General features: G+C 43.9%; 1 protein-coding gene and 1 non-coding gene across 2 annotated transcripts in view; both read right to left on the bottom strand.

The window, feature by feature from the left end:
• cdc25b (cell division cycle 25B) overlaps positions 1–20,179 on the bottom strand; it is a 49,981-nt gene that overhangs the window by 8,204 nt on the left and 21,598 nt on the right. Inside the window, exons 5-11 of the mRNA XM_078224109.1 lie at positions 17,303–17,336; positions 15,914–16,030; positions 14,358–14,468; positions 11,040–11,162; positions 9,200–9,289; positions 8,935–9,108; positions 3,590–3,691 (exon numbers count right to left, since the gene is read on the bottom strand). Coding sequence (XP_078080235.1) covers positions 3,590–3,691; positions 8,935–9,108; positions 9,200–9,289; positions 11,040–11,162; positions 14,358–14,468; positions 15,914–16,030; positions 17,303–17,336 — 751 coding nt within the window. The remainder of the gene's footprint in view (positions 1–3,589; positions 3,692–8,934; positions 9,109–9,199; positions 9,290–11,039; positions 11,163–14,357; positions 14,469–15,913; positions 16,031–17,302; positions 17,337–20,179) is intronic.
• Positions 4,578–4,775, bottom strand: LOC144501469 (U2 spliceosomal RNA). The gene has a single exon (XR_013499114.1). It is a non-coding gene; the product is annotated as a U2 spliceosomal RNA (small nuclear RNA).

The raw sequence follows: 20,179 nt of genomic DNA, 5'->3' as shown, positions 1-20,179 counted from the left end.
TCAACACTATTCACCCACTCAAGACATTGCACAAAGTAATTCACTGCCTACAAGTTATTTCATACAATTAAGGCAAATGTACACAGCAAGCAAAGAGCAAAGGTAAATGTACGGTAATAATGTGGTTATAAAAACTGGCTTGAAAGACAATGCTAGAATGACTGAGGAATCTGCATAGCAAAATCCTGGATAGCAAAAGATGCACGCAAGTTCACAATTCAGATACTTCCTTCGTCTGCCCCCACAAATGAGATTGTCCTGCCAAGTGCAGTTAATTAACCAGCAAAGTGATAAAGTTGGGTCTTAACCACCCACTCGTTGACATGTGGTTTCAAAAGCTCCAAAGCAAATGCCAGCCCTGCAAACAAAGCATCAGCGGAGATCACCCCCTTATCACTGGCAGGAGACAATACCACGTGGGGCACTTGTGGCAGATTTTGCTTTCAGCTTATTCATCCAAAGCATCTTGCCAGACCTCAAAAGTCTGAAGCTGAAATCCCATCATCTGATGGAAGAATGCCAATCAGTTGAGATTGCAGACAACTGTAGTTGGGAAGGCAATTGTTAGTTCTCGTGACTAATCTGTAAATACAGACACTGAAGATAAGAACATAAGAACATAAGAAATAGGAGCAGGAGTAGGCCATCTAGCCCCTCGAGCCTGCCCCGCCATTCAATAAGATCATGGCTGATCTGACGTGGATCAGTACCACTTACCCGCCTGATCCCCATAACCCTTAATTCCCTTACCGATCAGGAATCCATCCATCCGCGCTTTAAACATATTCAGCGAGGTAGCCTCCACCACCTCAGTGGGCAGAGAATTCCAGAGATTCACCACCCTCTGGGAGAAGAAGTTCCTCCTCAACTCTGTCTTAAACCGACCCCCCTTTATTTTGAGGCTGTGTCCTCTAGTTTTAACTTCCTTACTAAGTGGAAAGAATCTCTCCGCCTCCACCCTATCCAGCCCCCGCATTATCTTATAAGTCTCCATAAGATCCCCCCTCATCCTTCTAAACTCCAACGAGTACAAACCCAATCTCCTCAGCCTCTCCTCATAATCCAAACCCCTCATCTCCGGTATCAACCTGGTGAACCTTCTCTGCACTCCCTCCAATGCCAATATATCCTTCCTCATATAAGGGGACCAATACTGCACACAGTATTCCAGCTGCGGCCTCACCAATGCCCTGTACAGGTGCATCAAGACATCCCTGCTTTTATATTCTATCCCCCTCGCAATATAGGCCAACATCCCATTTGCCTTCTTGATCACCTGTTGTACCTGCAGACTGGGCTTTTGCGTCTCATGCACAAGGACCCCCAGGTCCCTTTGCACGGTAGCATGTTTTAATTTGTTTCCATTGAGATAGTAATCCCATTTGTTATTATTTCCTCCGAAGTGTATAACCTCGCATTTCTCAACGTTATACTCCATTTGCCATATCCTCGCCCACTCACTCAGCCTGTCCAAATCTCTCTGCAGATCTTCTCCGTCCTCCACACGATTCACTTGACAGACACGATGACAGGCATGGTGGGCCCTGCAGCTAAATGGCCTGTTGACAGTTTGTATTGACTCATGAATATGGCCACTTGGCCAACAGAACTGTATTCCAGCAAGCTCGTCAAAAATCAGAAAAAAGTTGCAAATAGCTTGTTAATCATTAGGGGTGGCACAGTGGTCATCACTGCTGCCTGCCAGGGACCCAGGGTCAGTGTCTGTGTGGGTTTCCTCCGGGTGCTCCAGTTTCCTCCCACAGTCCGAAAGACCTGCTGATTAGGTGCATTGGCCATGCTAAATTCTCCCTCAGTGTACCTGAACAAGAGCCGGAGTGTGGCAACTAGGGGATTTTCACAGTAACTGCATTGCAGCGTTAATGTAAGCCTACGTGTGACACTAATAAAAAACTTAAAATTCAGTTAAGTCTGTCGCTACATGGAAGATACACAACTACAAAATAAACTAGCCTATACTGTGACATCAACATGAAGGTTCAGCAAGCTCAAAGGCAGAAATCGGAATACGTTCACAGGACTTTTTACCCAAGGGGAAAAAGTCTGAGTTTCTAATCCTGACATTCTGCAGCATCAATACCTTTAGTAAAGCCACAGTGACATTTAACATGTGAAATGTCAGCCCAAGTCACAGTCTTTTGCAGCATTAGAACAGGAGGTTACTTGCGGTTAACCACAAGTCTAATTTCAAAAAAGGTCACTAGCAGGTGTGACTCAAACAGTTCCGTTTGAGCGCTCCATCGTATGATAGATCAATGTATTTTTAAAATAGTTGTCCTGAAGTCCTCTTGAAAAGTTTATGGTTAACAAAAGCTGGCCTATACTTCTAATTACCTTCTACATTGCAAATCCCTAGAGATTAGTGTACGATCCTTTATGGAACTTCTAGATCAATGGCACATTGCAAGTCTGCTAGGTTGTGTGCTTCCAGTTTAGATTTGTGGTCTTGAAGTGCGCAGGGCAGGTAAAGATAGGTCATCATAACTGAACTTGATTCTATGTACAAGTAATCCGCAAAATCTAATGTCCTTTAAATGGGAGGAAATCTACTTGCAGGTGCTGAGACACACAACTGCCCTCCAAAATGGATTGGCAAACCACTTACATTAAGGGATAATCAGGGATGGGCAACAAATGCTGGCCTTGGTAGTGACACCCACGTCTCATGAAAATGTTTTCCTTTATCTGGGCTCAATTTGTAGGATGGTCATTAGATAGGTAAAACCACAAGCACTGCCATGAAATGTCAGGAAAAAAAATTACACGCCATTTGAATCAATGGACTTGATGCACCTCCGTTTTAAACAACCAGCCCTTTATCTTGTAGCTATGTCCCCAAGTTTGAGACACTCCAGTTAGTGAAAACATCTTGTCATCCATCCTGTCAAGCCCCACTCAGGATCTTATATGTTCGAATAAGGTCACCCCTCACTCATATAGACCCAGACTATTTAGTCTCACTTGAAAGAATAACCCTCTTATCCCAAGAATTAGCCTAAAGATATACTGGCAGTCCAGAGAAGGTACACACTGTTGATCCCAGGTATGAAGGGATTTTATGGGGACAGATTGAGTAGGTTGGATCAGTACTCATTGACATTTAGAATAATGAGAGGCAACCTTATTGAAACATACAGGATTCTCAGGCAGCTTGATGGAGTAGATGCTGAGAGGCTGTTTCCCCTTGTAGGGGAGTAGAGGACCAGAAGGTATAATCTCAGAACGAGTTCGCCCATTTAAGACAAGAGATGAGGAGGAATTTCTTCTTGGGGCGCAGTGAATCTATGGACTTTACCGTGGAGAGCTGTAGAGGCTGGGTTGTTATGCTCAAGGCTGAAGTAGACAGATTTTTAAAATCAGCAAGGGAATCAAAGGATAAGGAAGGAATGTCGAGTTGAGAACATCAGATCAGTCATGATCTTATCGAACTGTCGGCATTAGCAAGAGATACTGACCCAATTCAACTTTTCCCACTTTAAAAAAAAACACCAACATCAAAACAGGCTTCATGAAACAAATCAGGATCCAGAAAGAAATCTCACCCATCTGGGGTGGGAAAGAAACTCCATACCTTAGTAAAATCTCCAATCATTTGTCTGCAATCATCAATTTGGAGCACTTTTTCAATTTCAGCATCACAGAAAGACTTGGACCGCAATAAAGAACGCTGCTTCTAGATAGGGAAACGAGGGAGAAAACAGGTTTGCAAACTAAATGCCAGTGTCTGATTTTTAATGTACAATCAAGTTCAAGCACTGATGGCAAGAATTTTTCAAATGAGTACACTGGACTAAGCTCCAAGCCATGTACAGATGTGGAGAGTTCAGCTAAAAGGCACTGCATTGACTGCTTAAGGCATGATGGAACTTGCCATTTTACTGCAATGAGTTTCACCTAACTGGAACAACAACTCCCAAGTGCCTTTGGACATGAAACAATCGCTCCCTATTTAATACTCTGCAATTCTATTTTTCCTGCCAAAGTGGATAAATATTTTCCCCATTATATTCCATTTGCCATGTTCTTACCCACTCAGTCTGTTTAAATCCCCATGAAGCTTCTTGACATCCTCCTCAATTCCCATTCTCACCAATATTAGGTGTCATCAGCAAACTTGCATTTGCACGTTCAAATCATTGCTGCAGACTAAGAAAAGCGAGGACTTCAAGTGATCCATGCACAGCTCACGATTCAAGGCCTACTAAATGGACATTGATTTGCTTACCCCTACTGTTTTTTGCCTGTTAACCAATTCTCAATCGTTGCCAGTATATTACCCCTCAATCCCATATGCTGTATACTAACCTTTTGCATGAAACCTTATCAAAAGCCTACTGAAAATACATCACACCTACTCCTGCTTGGCCATCTATCCTGCTAGGAATATCCTCAAAAAACTCAGGCTGGTCAGACACGATTTCTCTTTTCATAAATCTCTTTTCATATCCTTTTTGTTTTTATTCCAATTCAATCAAATCAAGTCCAATTCAGAGTCTCAACAAGTTGAGACATTCCCAATCCCAGCTGACAAGACAGGGCTCTCACCTCCTGTCTTGAGCTTGATCTACATGATCCAAGCTGACTGGAGTAGGCATAGCTCCTCCGCCAAGGCTTGATCTCATTTGCATCTTAGCCAAAGGCCGAGATGCCACTTTTAAAAATTGCATCAAATGAAGCTAAAATGTAACCTAATGACTTCAACCAAGCACAGCATGTCGACACTACACTTGATCTTAGCCAAAAGGCCGAGAAGCGATAGAATGGATGTGTGTATTTCCTGCTACTGATGTCAGGTTAACAGATCTGTAGTTCCTGAATTTTTTTGCCTCCTTGCGTAAATAGTGGAGTTACATTTGCTACCTTTGAATCTGCAGACATTGTTCCAGAATGTATAGAATTTTGAAAGATAGTTGCCAATGCACGCATCATCTCTGCAGCTACCTCTTCCAACATGTAGATCATCAGGTCCAGGGGATTTATCAATTTAGTCTCAATTTCTCCAGCACCACCTTTTTACTAATACTCATTTCTTTTAGGTCCTCAATCTCACTTGCCCCTTGGCTCCCAATATTTTCAGACAGGTTTTTTAGCATCTTCCTCACAAGCCTTTATAGGACGGGGTATAGAGTATAAAAGCTGGAGTCTGATGACGCAGCTGTATAGAACGCTGGTTAGGCCACATTTGGAGTACTGCGTCCAGTTCTGGTCGCCGCACTACCAGAAGGACGTGGAGGCATTGGAGAGAGTGCAGAGAAGGTTTACCAGGATGTTGCCTGGTATGGAGGGTCTTAGCTATGAGGAGAGATTGGGTAAACTGGGGTTGTTCTCCTTGGAAAGACGGAGAATGAGGGGAGATCTAATAGAGGTATACAAGATTATGAAGGGTATAGATAGGGTGAACGGTGGGAAGCTTTTTCCCAGGTCGGAGGTGACGATCACGAGGGGTCACGGGCTCAAGCTGAGAGGGGCGAAGTATAACTCAGACATCAGAGGGACGTTTTTTTACACAGAGGGTGGTGGGGGCCTGGAATGCGCTGCCAAGTAGGGTGGTGGAGGCAGGCACGCTGACATCGTTTAAGACAACAAAGTACTTATTTAGCTTCCCTGCCATTTCCTCCTGATGCATTACAAGTTGTCCATTATTTGCCTGTAGCGGGCACATCCCATTCCCATCGCTTTTAGTCTATTTTATGTGAAAAGGTTGCTATGTTCAAATGTGGTGGCCTAGAAACAATTCCTACCAATGTCCACGGGGATGGTGCCAGAGGACTGGAGAGTTTGCTGCCCTGTGCTATTTCTTAGCTCCACCCAAACTGACTATCCTCTCGCGGTAAGGTACTGATGCGATCCTTTATTAACAGTGTGACCCCATTTACTTTTCCCCTTTCCTTCCTAAATGCCAAAAACCCTTCAACTTTCAGTTCCAAGCCTTGGTTGCCCACATCAATTTCAATCCGCCATACCTGCCAAGAATAAGTCTAGTCAGCTCTCAGCAGAATCAGAATCCTAGTGCAGAAGAGGCCCTTCGGCCCATCGAGTCTGCACTGATGCATTAAAGGCCTTGGCCTGCCCACTTAATCCCACAGCCTTGAATGTTATGATGTGCCAAATACTCATCCAGGTACTTTTTAAAAAGGATGCGAGGCATCCCGCCTCCACCGTCCTCCCAGGCAGCACATTCCAGACCATCGCCACCCTCTGGGTAAAAAAGTTTATCCTCAAATCGCCCCTAAACCTCCACCCTTCACTTGTAACTTGTGTCCCCTCGTAACTGACCCTTCAATGAGGGGGAACAGCAGCTTCCTATCTACCCTGTCCATGCCCCTCAATCAGCTCTACTCCAGAGCAAACAACCCAAGCCTATCCAACCTCTCTTTATAAATATTCCATCCCAGGCAACATCCTGGTGAATCTCCTCTGCGCCCCTTCCAGTGCGTTCCCATCCTTCCTATAATGTGACGACCAGAACTGTATTCCAGCTGTGGCCTCACCAGAGTTCTATACAATTCCATCATGACCTCTCTGCTTTTGTAATCTATACCCCGATTGAGAAGGGAGTGTGCGCCATGGTTCACAAAAGAGGTGGAATGTCTTGTGAAAAGGAAGAGGGAAGCTTATGTAGGGATGAGGAAACAAGGTTCAGATGGCTCGATCGAGGGTTACAAGTTAGCAAGGAATGAGCTGAAAAAGGGGCTTAGGAGAGCTAGGAGGGGACACGAGAAGTCCTTGGCGGGTCGGATCAAGGAAAACCCCAAGGCTTTTTACTCTTATGTGAGGAATAAAAGAATGACCAGGGTGAGGTTAGGGCCGGTCAAGGACAGTAGTGGGAACTTGTGTATGGAGTCAGTAGAGATAGGCGAGGTGATGAATGAATACTTTTCTTCAGCGTTCACCAAGGAGAGGGGCCATGTTTTTGAGGAAGAGAAGGTGTTACAGGCTAATAGGCTGGAGGAAATAGATGTTCGGAGGGAGGATGTCCTGGCAGTTTTGAATAAACTGAAGGTCGATAAGTCCCCTGGGCCTAATGAAATATATCCTAGGATTCTTTGGGAGGCAAGGAATGAGATTGCAGAGCCTTTGTCTTTGATCTTTGGGTCCTCACTGTCCACGGGGATGGTAGTCATGATGTGGAGATGCCGGCGTTGGACTGGGGTAAACACAGTAAGAAGTTTAACAACACCAGGTTAAAGTCCAACAGGTTTATTTGGTAGCAAAAGCCACACAAGCTTTCGGAGGGGGCTTAGAGCTCCGAAAGCTTGTGTGGCTTTTGCTACCAAATAAACCTGTTGGACTTTAACCTGGTGTTGTTAAACTTCTCACGGGGATGGTGCCAGAGGACTGGAGAGTGGCGAATGTTGTTCCTCTGTTTAAGAAAGGGAATAGAAATGACCCTGGTAATTATAGACCGGTTAGTCTTACTTCGGTGGTTGGTAAATTGATGGAAAAGGTCCTTAGGGATGGGATTTACGACCATTTAGAAAGGTGCGGATTAATCCGAGATAGTCAGCACGAATTCGTGAAGGGCAAGTCATGCCTCACAAACTTGATTGAATTTTTTGAGGTGGTAACTAAGTGTGTTGATGAAGATAGGACAGTTGATGTCATATACATGGATTTTAGTAAGACGTTTGATAAGGTCCCCCATGGTCGGCTTATGATGAAAGTAAGGAGGTGTGGGATAGAGGGAAAGTTGGCCGATTGGATAGGTAACTGGCTATCTGATCGAAGACAGAGGGTTTTGGTGGATGGAAAATTTTCGGACTGGAGGCAGGTTGCTAGCAGAGTGCCACAGGGATCAGTGCTTGGTCCTCTGCTCTTTGTGATTTTTATTAATGACTTAGAGGAGGGGGCTGAAGGGTGGATCAGTAAATTTGCTGATGACACCAAGATTGGTGGAGTAGTGGGTGAGGTGGAGGGCTGTTGTAGGCTGCAAAGAGACAGATAGGATGCAAAGCTGGGCTGAAAAATGGCAAATGGAGTTTAACCCTGATAAATGTGAGGTGATTCATTTTGGTAGGACTAATTTAAATGTGGATTACAGGATCAAAGGTAGGGTTCTGAAGGCTGGAGGAACAGAGAGATCTTGGGGTCCATATCCACAGATCTCTAAAGGTTGCCACTCAAGTGGATAGAGCTGTGAAGAAGGCCTATAGTGTGTTAGCTTTTATTAACAGGGGGTTGGAGTTTAAGAGCCGTGGGGTTATGCTGCAACTGTACAGGACCTTGGTGAGACCACAGTTGGAATATTGTGTGCAGTTCTGGTCACCTCACTATAAGGAGGATGTGGAAGCACTGGAAAGAGTGCAGAGGAGTTTTACCAGGATGTTGCCTGGTTTGGAGGGTAGGTCTTTTGAGAAAAGGTTGAGGGAGCTAGGGCTGTTCTCTCTGGAGCGGAGGAGGCTGAGGGGAGACTTAATAGAGGTTTATAAAATGATGAAGGGGATAGATAGAGTGAACGTTCAAAGACTATTTCCTCGGGTGGATGGAGCTATTACAAGGGGGCATAACTATAGGGTTCATGGTGGGAGATACAGGAAGGATATCAGAGGTAGGTTCTTTATGCAGAGAGTGGTTGGGGTGTGGAATGGACTGCCTGCAGTGATAGTGGAGTCAGACACTTTAGGAACATTTAAGCGGTTATTGGATAGGCACATGGAGCACACCAGGATGATAGGGAGTGGGATAGCTTGATCTTGGTTTCAGATAAAGCTCGGCACAACATCGTGGGCCGAAGGGCCTATTCTGTGCTGTACTGTTCTATGTTCTATGCCTTTTTCACCACCCTATGAACCCGCCTTTCTGCTTTCAGAGAACTATGGACAGTTGTCACAAACCCTTGAGATCCTCAAATTACTCATTAATAACCTTCCTGCCATTATTCAGTCAATTATAAACTCTACCAGAACTCAAGCTTACCACTTTTTCAGCACCCGCTTCTTCAGTTATGCTAGCAAGGCTTCTCCTCCGTTTATTCTTCACTGGGGTCTCTTCATCTTTGGGCCGATCCACCCGTTTCAGGATGGACCGCATTTCAGGGCCTGACGTGGGAGATTTGAAATTGTTGGCGCAAGACCATTTATTAGGAGTTCCCTAAGAGAGTTAAAAATAAATTTTACCAAACTGCATGTATACATATACATATTTTCTGAAATATTCAAAATCTGCCGAGTCTCAAACTCACATCATTCACAGTTTCCTGGGTGATCTCCTTGCTGGCCACAAGTGGAGCATTAAGCAGATTGGCCATGCCAGAAGGTACATCAGCATCATTCTGTAAAACAAAAATTCAACACGATGCTTCAACAAAAGCAAGTGATCAGGAATGAACATGCACTGTAGCCTCCATTCTATTGGGGCAACTTGGATCTCATGACTTGGTCAACAGGTTGAAAATGTTAGTTCATATGGTTCAGGTTACTACAAAGAACAAAGAACAGTACAGCACAGGAAACAGGTCCTTCGGCCCTCCAAGCCTGTGCCGCTCCTTGGTCCAACTAGACCAATCGTTTGTATCCCTCCATTCCCAGGCTGCTCATGTGACTATCCAGGTAAGTCTTAAACGATGTCAGCGTGCCTGCCTCCACCACCCTACTTGGCAGCGCATTCCAGGCCCCCACCACCCTCTGTGTAAAAAAACGTCCCTCTGATGTCTGAGTTATACTTCGCCCCTCTCAGCTTGAGCCCGTGAACCCTCGTGATCGTCACCTCCGACCTGGGAAAAAGCTTCCCAATGTTCACCCTATCTATACCCTTCATAATCTTGTACACCTCTATTAGATCTCCCCTCATTCTCCGTCTTTCCAAGGAGAACAACCCCAGTCTACCCAATCTCTCCTCATAGCTAAGACCCTCCATACCAGGCAACATCCTGGTAAACCTTCTCTGCACTCTCTCCAATGCCTCCACGTCCTTCTGGTAGTGCGGCGACCAGAACTGGACGCAGTACTCCAAATGTGGCCTAACCAGCGTTCTATACAGCTGCATCATCAGACTCCAGCTTTTATACTCTATACCCCGTCCTATAAAGGCAAGCATACCATATGCCTTCTTCACCACCTTCTCCACCTGTGTTGCCACCTTCAAGGATTTGTGGACTTGCACACCTAGGTCCCTCTGTTTCTATACTCCTGATATGACTGCCATTTATTGTACAACTCCTCCCTACATTATTTCTTCCAAAATGCATCACTTCGCATTTATCCGGATTAAACTCCATCTGCCACCTCTCCGCCCAATTTTCCAGCCTGTCTATATCCTGCTGTATTGCCCGACAATGCTCTTCGCTATCCGCAATTCTTCTACTCCCAAGTGCACACAACCTATAGACCATGACTAATACTGTAACATGTAGAGACTGCAACTGGCATATAACCTGCAATTCATCCAGTGGCTTCATTGCTGTAAACAAAACCCAAGAACAGACTTGCAATGGTGGCAGTGGTTAATATTGCTGCCTCAGCACCAGGGACCTGGGTTCAATTCCCAACTTGGGTCACTGTGCGGAGTCTGAACGTTCTCCCCATGTTTGTGTGGGTTTCCTCCAGTGCCTCCCACAGTCCGAAAGACGTGCTGGTTAGGTGCATTGGGCATGCTAAATTCTCCCTCAATGTACCCGAACAGGCGCTGGAGTGTGGCAACTAGGGGGATATTCACAATAACTTCATTGCACTGTTAATGTAAGCGTACATGTGACTAATAAACAAACTTTCACAGGACAATGGACAATTTGTAGCTCAAAGGAGTGCGCGCTTTGGGGGGAGGGAGATGTTGGCTGGAGAGGCAGGAGAGAAGAGTGCTCAGGAATAGTGTTGAAGCAGAGGCTTAGCAATGATCACGCTGAATGGCAGAGAAGGATCACAGAACCCAATGACCTTTGTTTTCCATGTTAAATAGGGGTGCAAAATTTTACAACAATTCTAAATCATGCTCAACAGTTATGCCTGTGAAAATAGGCTGATGCCAGTACAGTATACATGGAGAGTTATCAATTCTATGGGTTTAAAAACAGCTAAACACTTTACCTCAATATCTTCATCAAGTAACTCCAAAAATCCATCATCTTCATCATCAAAAGAGGTGAGTGAGGATTTGCGTAGAAGGATTGGGCTACTAACATCAACTGACCCATCATCTGAAGGTGAAAACTACAGTAAAAATACATTAATATATTACAGCTTTGCAGCCAAGGATCAGATTTGCTTCCAAAATCCACAGCATAACAGTTAAGAGTTGATAGCAAGATTTCAGCAAACCAGACACCTAGTGGAGTTTGGTTTTCCCAACATAAAAAGGGAATTATATGAGCAGCGTGAGATTAGGGTCGAGACAAATCTCATTTGGGATTCATTCAAGGGACGAATGCTGGCTGGCCCAGCATTTATTGCCCATCTCTAATTACCCTTGAACTGGGTGACTTGCTAGGCTATTTCATTGCTGCGGGTCTGAAATCACATTTAGTTATGTAGGACATAACTACATAGAGCTTCTACAAATACATAAAGGGCAAAAGAGTATTTACTGTTGAGAAAAGAATGTTAGGGAACTTGGGGAAATAAATAGTGATGTCTTGAGGAGTGTACATATTACAGAGAGGAAGGTGTTGAAAGTCTTAAAGCGCATCAAGGTAGATAAATCCCCAGGACCTGATAAGTGTATCCCAGGACATTGGGGGAGGCTAGGGAGGAAATTGCGGGTCCCCTAGCAGAGATATTCGAATCATCGATAGTCCCGGGTGAGGTGCCTGAAAATTGGAGAATGGCAAATGTCGTGCCTTTGTTTAAAAAGGGCTGCAGGGAAAAGCCTGGGAACTACAGGCCAGTGAGCCTCACATCTGTGGTGGGTAAACTGTTGGAAGGTATTTTGAGAGACAGAATCGACAGGCATTTAGAGACGCAAGTACTGATTAGGGACAGTCAGCATGGCTTTGAGTGGAAAATCAGGTCTCACAAATTTGATTGAGTTTTTTGAAGTGGTAACCAAGAAGGTAGATGAGGGCAGTGCAGTTGATGTTGTCTACATGGACTTTAGCAAGGCCTTTGACAAGGTACCGCATGGTAGGTTGTTGCACAAGGTTAAATCTCACGGGATCCAGGGGGAGATATCTAAATGGATACAATATTGGCTTCTTGACAGAAGCTAGAGGACCTGTTGTAGAGAGTGGTTTTTCAAACTGGAAGCCTGTGACTAGTGGTGTGCCTCAGGGATAAGTGCTGGGTCCACTGTTATGTCATTTATATTAATGATTTGGATGAGAATATAGGAGGCATGGTTAGTAAGTTTGCAGACGACACTAAGATTGGTGGCATGGTGGACAGTGAAGAAGGTTATCTCCAATTGCAAGAGGATCTTGATCAATTGGGCCAGTGGGCTGACGAATGGCAAATGGAGTTTAATTTAGACAAATGCGAGGTGATGCATTTTGGTAGATTGAACCAGGACAGGACTTAGTTAATGGTAGGGCGTTGGGGAGAGTTACAGAACAAAGTGATCTAGGGGTACATGTTCATAGCTTCTTGAAAGTGGAGTCACAGGCGGACAGAGTGGTGAAGAAGGCATTCAGCATGCTTGATTTAATCGGTCAGAACATTGAATACAGGAGTTGGAATGTCTTGTTGAAGTGGTACAAGACATTGGTAAGGCCACACTTGGAATACTGTGTGCAATTCTGGTCACCCTATTATAGAAAGGATATTTTTAAACTAGAAAGAGTGCAGAAAAGATTTACTCAGATGCTACCAGGACTTGATGGATTGAGTTATAAGGAGAGGCTGGATAGACTGGGACTTTTTTCTCTGGAGCGTAGGAAGCTGAGGGGTGATCTTAGAGGTCTACAAAATAATGAGGCGCACAAATCAGCTAGATCGTCAATATCTTTTCCCAAAGGTAGGGGAGTCCAAAACTAGAGGGCATAGGTTTAAGGTGAGGGGAGAGATACAAAAGTGTCCAGAGGGGCAATTGTTTCACAGAAACCCTACAGTACAGAAAGAGGCCATTCGACTCGAGTCTGCACCGACCACAATCCCACCCAGGCCCGACCCCCATATCCCTACAGATTTACCCACTAATCCCTCTAACCTACACATCCCAGGATACTAAGGGCAATTTTTTTTTTTTAGCATGGCCAATCAACCTAACCTGCACATCTTTGGACTGTGGGAGGAAACCGGAGCACCCGGAGGAAACCCACGCTCAGAGGATGGTGAGTGTCTAGAACAAGCTGCCAGAGGTAGTAGTAGAGGCGGGTACAATTTTGTCTTTTAAGCATTTAGATAGTTACATGGGTACGATGGGTATAGAGGGATATGGGCCAAATGCAGGCTATTGGGATCAGCTTAGGAGGTTTTAAAAAAGGCTGGCATGGACAAGTTGGGCCGAAGGGCATGTTTCCATGCTGTAAACCTCTGACTATGATATTAGTGAACCAGATGGGCTTTTACAATAGTTTTATGGTTATCATTAGACTTTTAATTCCAGATTTTTTTGTTGAATTCAAATTTCAGCATCTGCCATGGTGGGATTTGAACCCAGGTCCAGCAACAATACCACTATGCCACTGCCTCGCCCTGGGTAATGCATATACAACAATAGGGCAATTGCTGCATCATCTGATACATGGAGGGGAAAGGAATAAAGCACGAATATGAGGAGACCTCCAACAAAATTCAGAAGAGCCAGAAAGAAATAGTGTGGGCCACTGGAATCACATTGTACATAGGGATCAGGAAGATGTGGGCTGGGATTAAGAGATGGAAAGCAAGAAAGTTATTTGTGAAAGGAATGAGCTGTCTATACAAATAGAAACAGTCAATCCAGATAAATATGGTACATTTCCTCATCTTTCATACGAGATGACCCCAGTGGTTGTGAAGATTTATGGATTTATAATAAATTTCAAAAGCCAGTTGACAGGTTAAATCAACCTGTGGGTTAAGTTGATGGGCAAGAGTTAGGTGGATCACTTGAAGCCAAGTTCAGAGTCTCCAGAGTGTAATGACAGCAAGCACCAATTGACATTAGCACTGCAGGACAAGATTAAGGAAAACAACTAGTATTTTCTGAACACCACGGCTCATTATCTGTTCTTCCCATAAAACACCTTGGGACATGCATTATAAAAAGGCGTTACAAGAACAAATGTGTCTTAAAAGCTAGTTAGATTCTGCCTAAAATCCAGGGGGTAAGTGTGGGGGTAAAGTGGTACTGAAAGCCATTTAAGTCAAGCTGTATGAAAAGACTGCACCACAAGTATTTCAAGGCATCATTTAGGTCACTGCAATGCAAGAGGGAGTCGAGATCTCACCGTTTCAGCATTTCTTAAATTATGATTTCAAGTTACTTGCCATTAATGCAGGTGCAGAACTTGGCCTTGGAGTTTGTCTGCTCCCACTAGAAAACGTACAGAGACGGTTTCGAGAAACTGGATGAACTGGTTTTTTGAACTCAAACCCTTCCTGTAAAGTAGAAATAGGTGAATTTATGTACGAGAGACAAGCAAATAAAAGCCCAACTACATGGAATTTTCAATTATGTTATTTGCTGGAGATAGGTCGCAGAGATCTAAAGCTGCTTCACATTGTTTAAGAACAAGGACCAGCACAAGAACAGGCCCTTTGGACCACCAAGCCACCGCTGACACCTTTCTAAGCTAAAGTCCCTTTGCCTCTACATGGTCTGTATCCCTCTAGTCCCTATTGTATCTGCTTCTATTCTGGCAATGTATTCCAGGTATTTATCACCCTCTATAAAAAAAACTGGCCTCATCTCCTTTAAACTTTCCCCCTTGTACCTTCCACCTACGGCCCCTAGTAATTGACATTTCTACCCTGGCAAAAAGACTGACTATCCATTCTACCCATGCATGTCTCAGATTTTGTAAACTTTCATCAGGTCGCCCCTCAGCCTCTTGACATTCGAGTGAAAACAAACCAAGTTTGTCTGATCTGTCCTCATAGCTAATACCCTCCAAACCAGCAACCTCCTGGTAAACCTATTCTGTACCAACTGCAAAGCCAACATTCTTCTGATAGTGCAGCGACCAGAACTATGAATATTCCAAATGTGGTCGAACTAAAGTTCTATACAGCTGCAACATGGCCTGCCAGTATTTATACTCTTATGCAGTGACCAATGAAAGCAAGCATGCCATACACTTTCTTGACCACCTTATGCACCGGTGTTGCCATTTTCCGGGAACTGTGGACCTATACACCTAGATCCTTTATTTCTAAGGGTTCTGCCACTTACTATATACTGCCCTCCTGCGCTAGACCTTCCAAAATGCATCACCATGCATTTATCTGAGTCAAATTCCATCCATCATTTCTCCGCATTAAACTTGCATCCCCACATTGCTCATGTTGTTTTAACTAGTGATTCAAGTGCCTGGTTGCTGAGCAGAAGTGTCCGTTACGCATTGGGAATGCCTTTGCCCACTTGAATTGTTGAAATCCACAAGCATAAACGCTAATACCCTTCACCCATTTGATGGAAAGCACAAAAGTTAATTCAGGGGCACAGAAGACCCAAGAGAAGTCTGAAATTAAATGAAAATACAAGGAAGAGCCAAAAGCATAGATAGTTTAGAATCATTGAGGGACCAGTTGGGCTTGTGTTGGGAAGACATCTACTTCATCTTTTTACTGTCAAATTAATGACTTCCAGCAAAATTGTAGAGGAGATTTAATTTGACAATTAAAGGCTTAACCTTAGTCGGTTGATTACCAACCATGCGGTTTCTGGTTTTAGATCACTTGCCCTATGATAGTATCAGTACTCCCAGCAGCATTGGCATTTCTGAGCTACAATTCTGAAAGAATACCAACTTGGCTGTTGGTTACCCAAAAATTCCCATCCTCCAGCTTCATAATTACTTGACTCAGATAATCAAGGAACTCACATTTTCTTTGTTCCGTTCAGTGGAGAGAAGGCCAGCACTTCCTTTGTGAAACACCTCCGAATCTAAAGAGTCACACTGGCTTGATTTAAGAGCAGGACTTGATCCGAGAAGTCTCATCTAGAAATAAAAGCGTAGGGCTTAGTGCAAGTCACTGAGCATTTAATTCCGTGTTGCTACCTGTGCTCCTAGGCAAGTGTGTCGAAGTTCCGCATGCAGAAAAAGCCTTTTCTATGGCAAGCTGAGTTCACACTAGTCTCATGGTCAGAGGATTTCAAACACCCGTGTGCTCAAATGCAATAAACTATATGTGGAAAACTCAGAACTTCATTTCTTTATTAAAAGCAGCCTTGTTCAAAATGAAAGTTCAAGGCTCTTGGCATTCAAATTGTTTGATGCGATTTTAAGTCAGTGTATGCAGGCAGCTGCTGATCTACAACAACTGTGTGGGGCAACCAGGAACAAGCAGCTGTGCATCTTGAAGATGCAGCATTAAGATTAACCCCACAACTAATGTCTCCATAGCAACTGCCCTCAAAAAATTCAATGGTGCACTACATTGAGAGCACGCGCTAGGCAATCCTGAAATGTTCCATTGTGGGGTCCTCAGCTAAAGTAGCTCAACAATGGGAGCAGGGAGTAATACAATGAGTCAATAATTTAGCTGTGTAAGGGGGAAAACAAAACATTTTGGGTTTTGCCTCATTGGATTTTCAGTGATTCCCGCTGAAAACACAAAACACTTCAACTTTTCACAGGAAAATGAGCGCAGGAATATACAACATGGTTCAGGTAAAGTAGTAAAGCCAACTTTTATTAAATTGCAGAAGAACAAGTTCAAAATGGAGAACAAGTTCAGAAACTCTTAAGCAATCCACCTGAAGAATCAGATTCCCTAATAACAGAGGCAAATACTTCCGGAGTAACTGAACAAAACAGAAGCTAAAAAGTGGGTGGGATGAATGAGGTAACACATGCACATCAGATCCCAATATAAAATTCATACGGGATAAATAAGCTTCATCTTTGTGCTGGGAGATGGGTCAGGGAGAATTCTGATCCTTCAGAATTTCTGCATGTCTGGACCTCAAAATAGCTTGGTTTGAAAATTTTAGCCACAGCAATATTTCTGCACCATGAAATCCACAGCTGACCAAAGAATTTAGAAAAAAAACCCTGCACCCACTCGCGATTCATGAAAACATTGACAATTGGAAATCTGTAGTGATTCCCACCACAGCACGCACGGCAAGTTTAAAATGTACCAAAATCAAACAGTATTTCCACTACTGTTACGGGCAACGGAAATGAAGTTTTCAAAATGATAAATTTAAAGACGGCCTGGAAGAGGCACAGGATATATAAAAACCAGCATCTGGTGAAATGACTCACCGGAAGAGAGTTTATTCTTCTTATGGGGAACTTCCTGAAAAACAAGATCAACCTGTTAACACTCAAACAGCTCAGCAGCAGAATTGGCCAACTTGCTAATTCTTCAACCCCCAATTCTCTTCATATCACAGAATTGTTATGTGATGGTGGCGGCCATTTGGCCCATTGTGCTTGCACCAGCTTTCCAACAAGCATCATGACTTGATACCACTCCCACATACCCCTGCACATCCATTCAAATAATTTAATGCCCTCTTCAAATCATCTAACGTCATACTGAATGCCTCGAATGAATGTCTCCACCACAATTTCAGGCAATGCATTCCAGTCCCAAACACTTGTTGAGAATACCTCCCCCCAATCAACACAGCCATTAGTATGGAGCTCTTGCAATGCCCTGGTCAGTTAGGGTCACAAATATAGAAGGAGGTAAATGAGTAAAGGCCCAAATGATCCTAAATGGTGACTAGGCTGCCAATCACCTTCACCATGTGGTGAAGAACACATCGATTATCCAACAATGGAATATGATGGCACAAGGGTATCATGGAACTAGCCTACTGCACCAGTGAAACTAGGACTGGGTGGGGAAAGGAGGAAGAGATTCTACAAAACAAGCCATGCAACTCAGCAAAAACCACAGCGTCGGAAACCACATCTGTCAGTTGTGATCAAAACATTTGACCCAATTCTACCAAAGTCAATAAACAGCGACACTGCTCTGGAACAGAAACAACTGCTGTAAACACATACACCAGGCTGCTCAAATACGGTCACCATGACAAGACAAATGCTCCCATTGAATGTGCCGAAAGCAAAATACTGCAGTTGCTGGAAATCAAAGAAAACAGGAATGCTAAAAACTTGGGATTCAAAACACTAACATTGCTTCTCTCCCCACAGATGCTGCCAGACCTGAGTTTTCAAGCAATTTCCTTTATAGCTACATTGCTAGTTGATTAACTAGCCTTGCTCCTAGTTTTCTCTTTGCCCTTTGAATAGCAGGGTTACATTTTTCTACCTGCCAATCTGGAGGCCATTCTAGAAATTAGTGAATTCCAGAAGATTAAAATCAATTCACCCATCAATAACTGTGCAACCAACTCCAAACCCTAAAGTGCAGTACATTGGGTCCATGGAACTTCATGGCTTCTACCCCCAGTAATTTCTCAAACACCTTTGCTTTATTATTCACTCTTTCAAACACTCGGTTTCCCTGCAGCTTCCACTATGGCTATGTCCTCTTAAGATGGATCATTTTTCTGCATTTCTTTCTTCTCCAATTAATTTTCCTGCCTGCCCAAAGGCACTCTTGCTTACTTTTGCTATCTTTGTTTTACATACTTGTAAATACTCCCAAAATCAAAAGATAGTGGACAGACAGGTTCAAGGCAGTGGAGGGATTCAAGGGGCAGCCAAGAAAATATATTTGTTAGGACAGACGAATAGGTAATGAGTAAAGGCCTCTGAGCAGCAAGGACAAATTCTGTGCAGTGCTTAATTCACAAGCAGTAACAGAAGAACAGCCCAAATGTTGCAGAAGTTCAGACAGAAGCATCTCCAAGCTCATTTGCCAGCTAGGGAAGTAGGAGATGGGCAATGTTGAAGGTGAAAGATGACACATTTGGTGACAGACGGAATGTAGAAGAGAAAGTAGAGCCTCATGTCAAGTAACTTGGAGGGTGCCATACTTTTAAGCCTGGTGTAATAGTGGTAGTGAGCAGGGATGAGAGAGGTGCTTGGAGCCAAAAACATTGGCTTAGATTTTGCCAATGTTAAGCTGCCACAAGTGAGAGATGTGTCCAGGTCTTTATCTACATGGGACATACAGTACAAACAGGCCATTATGGACCATTGGCATTAACTTTAATACTCAGATTGGCAGCCTGGAGTGGAACTAAAAGTGTGCATTGGAATGGGAGGAGAAATAATTGAAGACAAAAGAACAGGGCAGATGCAGTCACGGAGGACAGTTATTTATGAAGGTCTAATAAGAACACAAGGACTAGGAGCAGGAGGCAGCCATCTGGCCTGCCCCACCATTCAATAAGATCATGGCTGATCTTTTTGTGGATTCAGCTCCACTTACCCACCCGCTCCCATAACCCTAAATTCCTTTACTGTTCAAAAATCTATTTATCTTTGCCTTAAAAACATTCAACGAGGTAGTCTCAACTGCTTCACTGGGCAGGGAATTCCACAGAATCAGAACCCCTTTGGTGACGTACCTCCTCAACTCAGTCCTAAATCTGCTTCCTCTTTATTCTGAGGCCATGTCCCCTAGTTCTAGTTTCACCTGCCAGTGGAAACAACCTCCCTGCTATCTATCTTATCCATTCCCTTCATAATCTTGTTTCGATAAGATCGTCCCTTGATAAGATCTTCCGGTAGCACAGTGGTTAGCACTGCTGCTTCATAGCGCCAGGCTCCCCGGTTCGATTCCCAGCTTGGGTCACTGCCTGTGTGGAGTTTGCACGTTCTCCCAGTGTCCGTGCGGGCTTCCTCTGGGTGCTCCAGTTTCCTCCCACAATCTGAAAGGCGTGCTGGTTAGGTGCATTGACCCGAAAAGATGCCAGACTATGGCAACTAGGGGAATTTCACAGTAACTTCATTGCAATGTTAATGTAATGTTATATGTAACTAATAAATAAACTTTCCTCCCTCATTCTTCCAAATTCCAATGAGTATAGTCCCAGTCCACTCAGTTTCTCCTCATAAGCCAACCCTCTCAACTCCAGAATCAACCCAGGTTAGCTTGGGGTGGAGGGCAAAAAAGATACAAATGGCCATATCAGAAAAAGATCCAAGGAAATCAAAGATGCACCTGAAAATTCATGCCCGAATGTGAATTAACCCAACAGCTATGCCACCTGAAAA

Source organism: Mustelus asterias, chromosome 1, assembly GCF_964213995.1.
Source record: "Mustelus asterias chromosome 1, sMusAst1.hap1.1, whole genome shotgun sequence".
Classification (NCBI taxonomy): domain Eukaryota; kingdom Metazoa; phylum Chordata; class Chondrichthyes; order Carcharhiniformes; family Triakidae; genus Mustelus; species Mustelus asterias.
The sequence above is the reverse complement of the archived record's forward strand: the minus strand, read 5'-3'. Positions and strand labels throughout refer to the sequence as shown.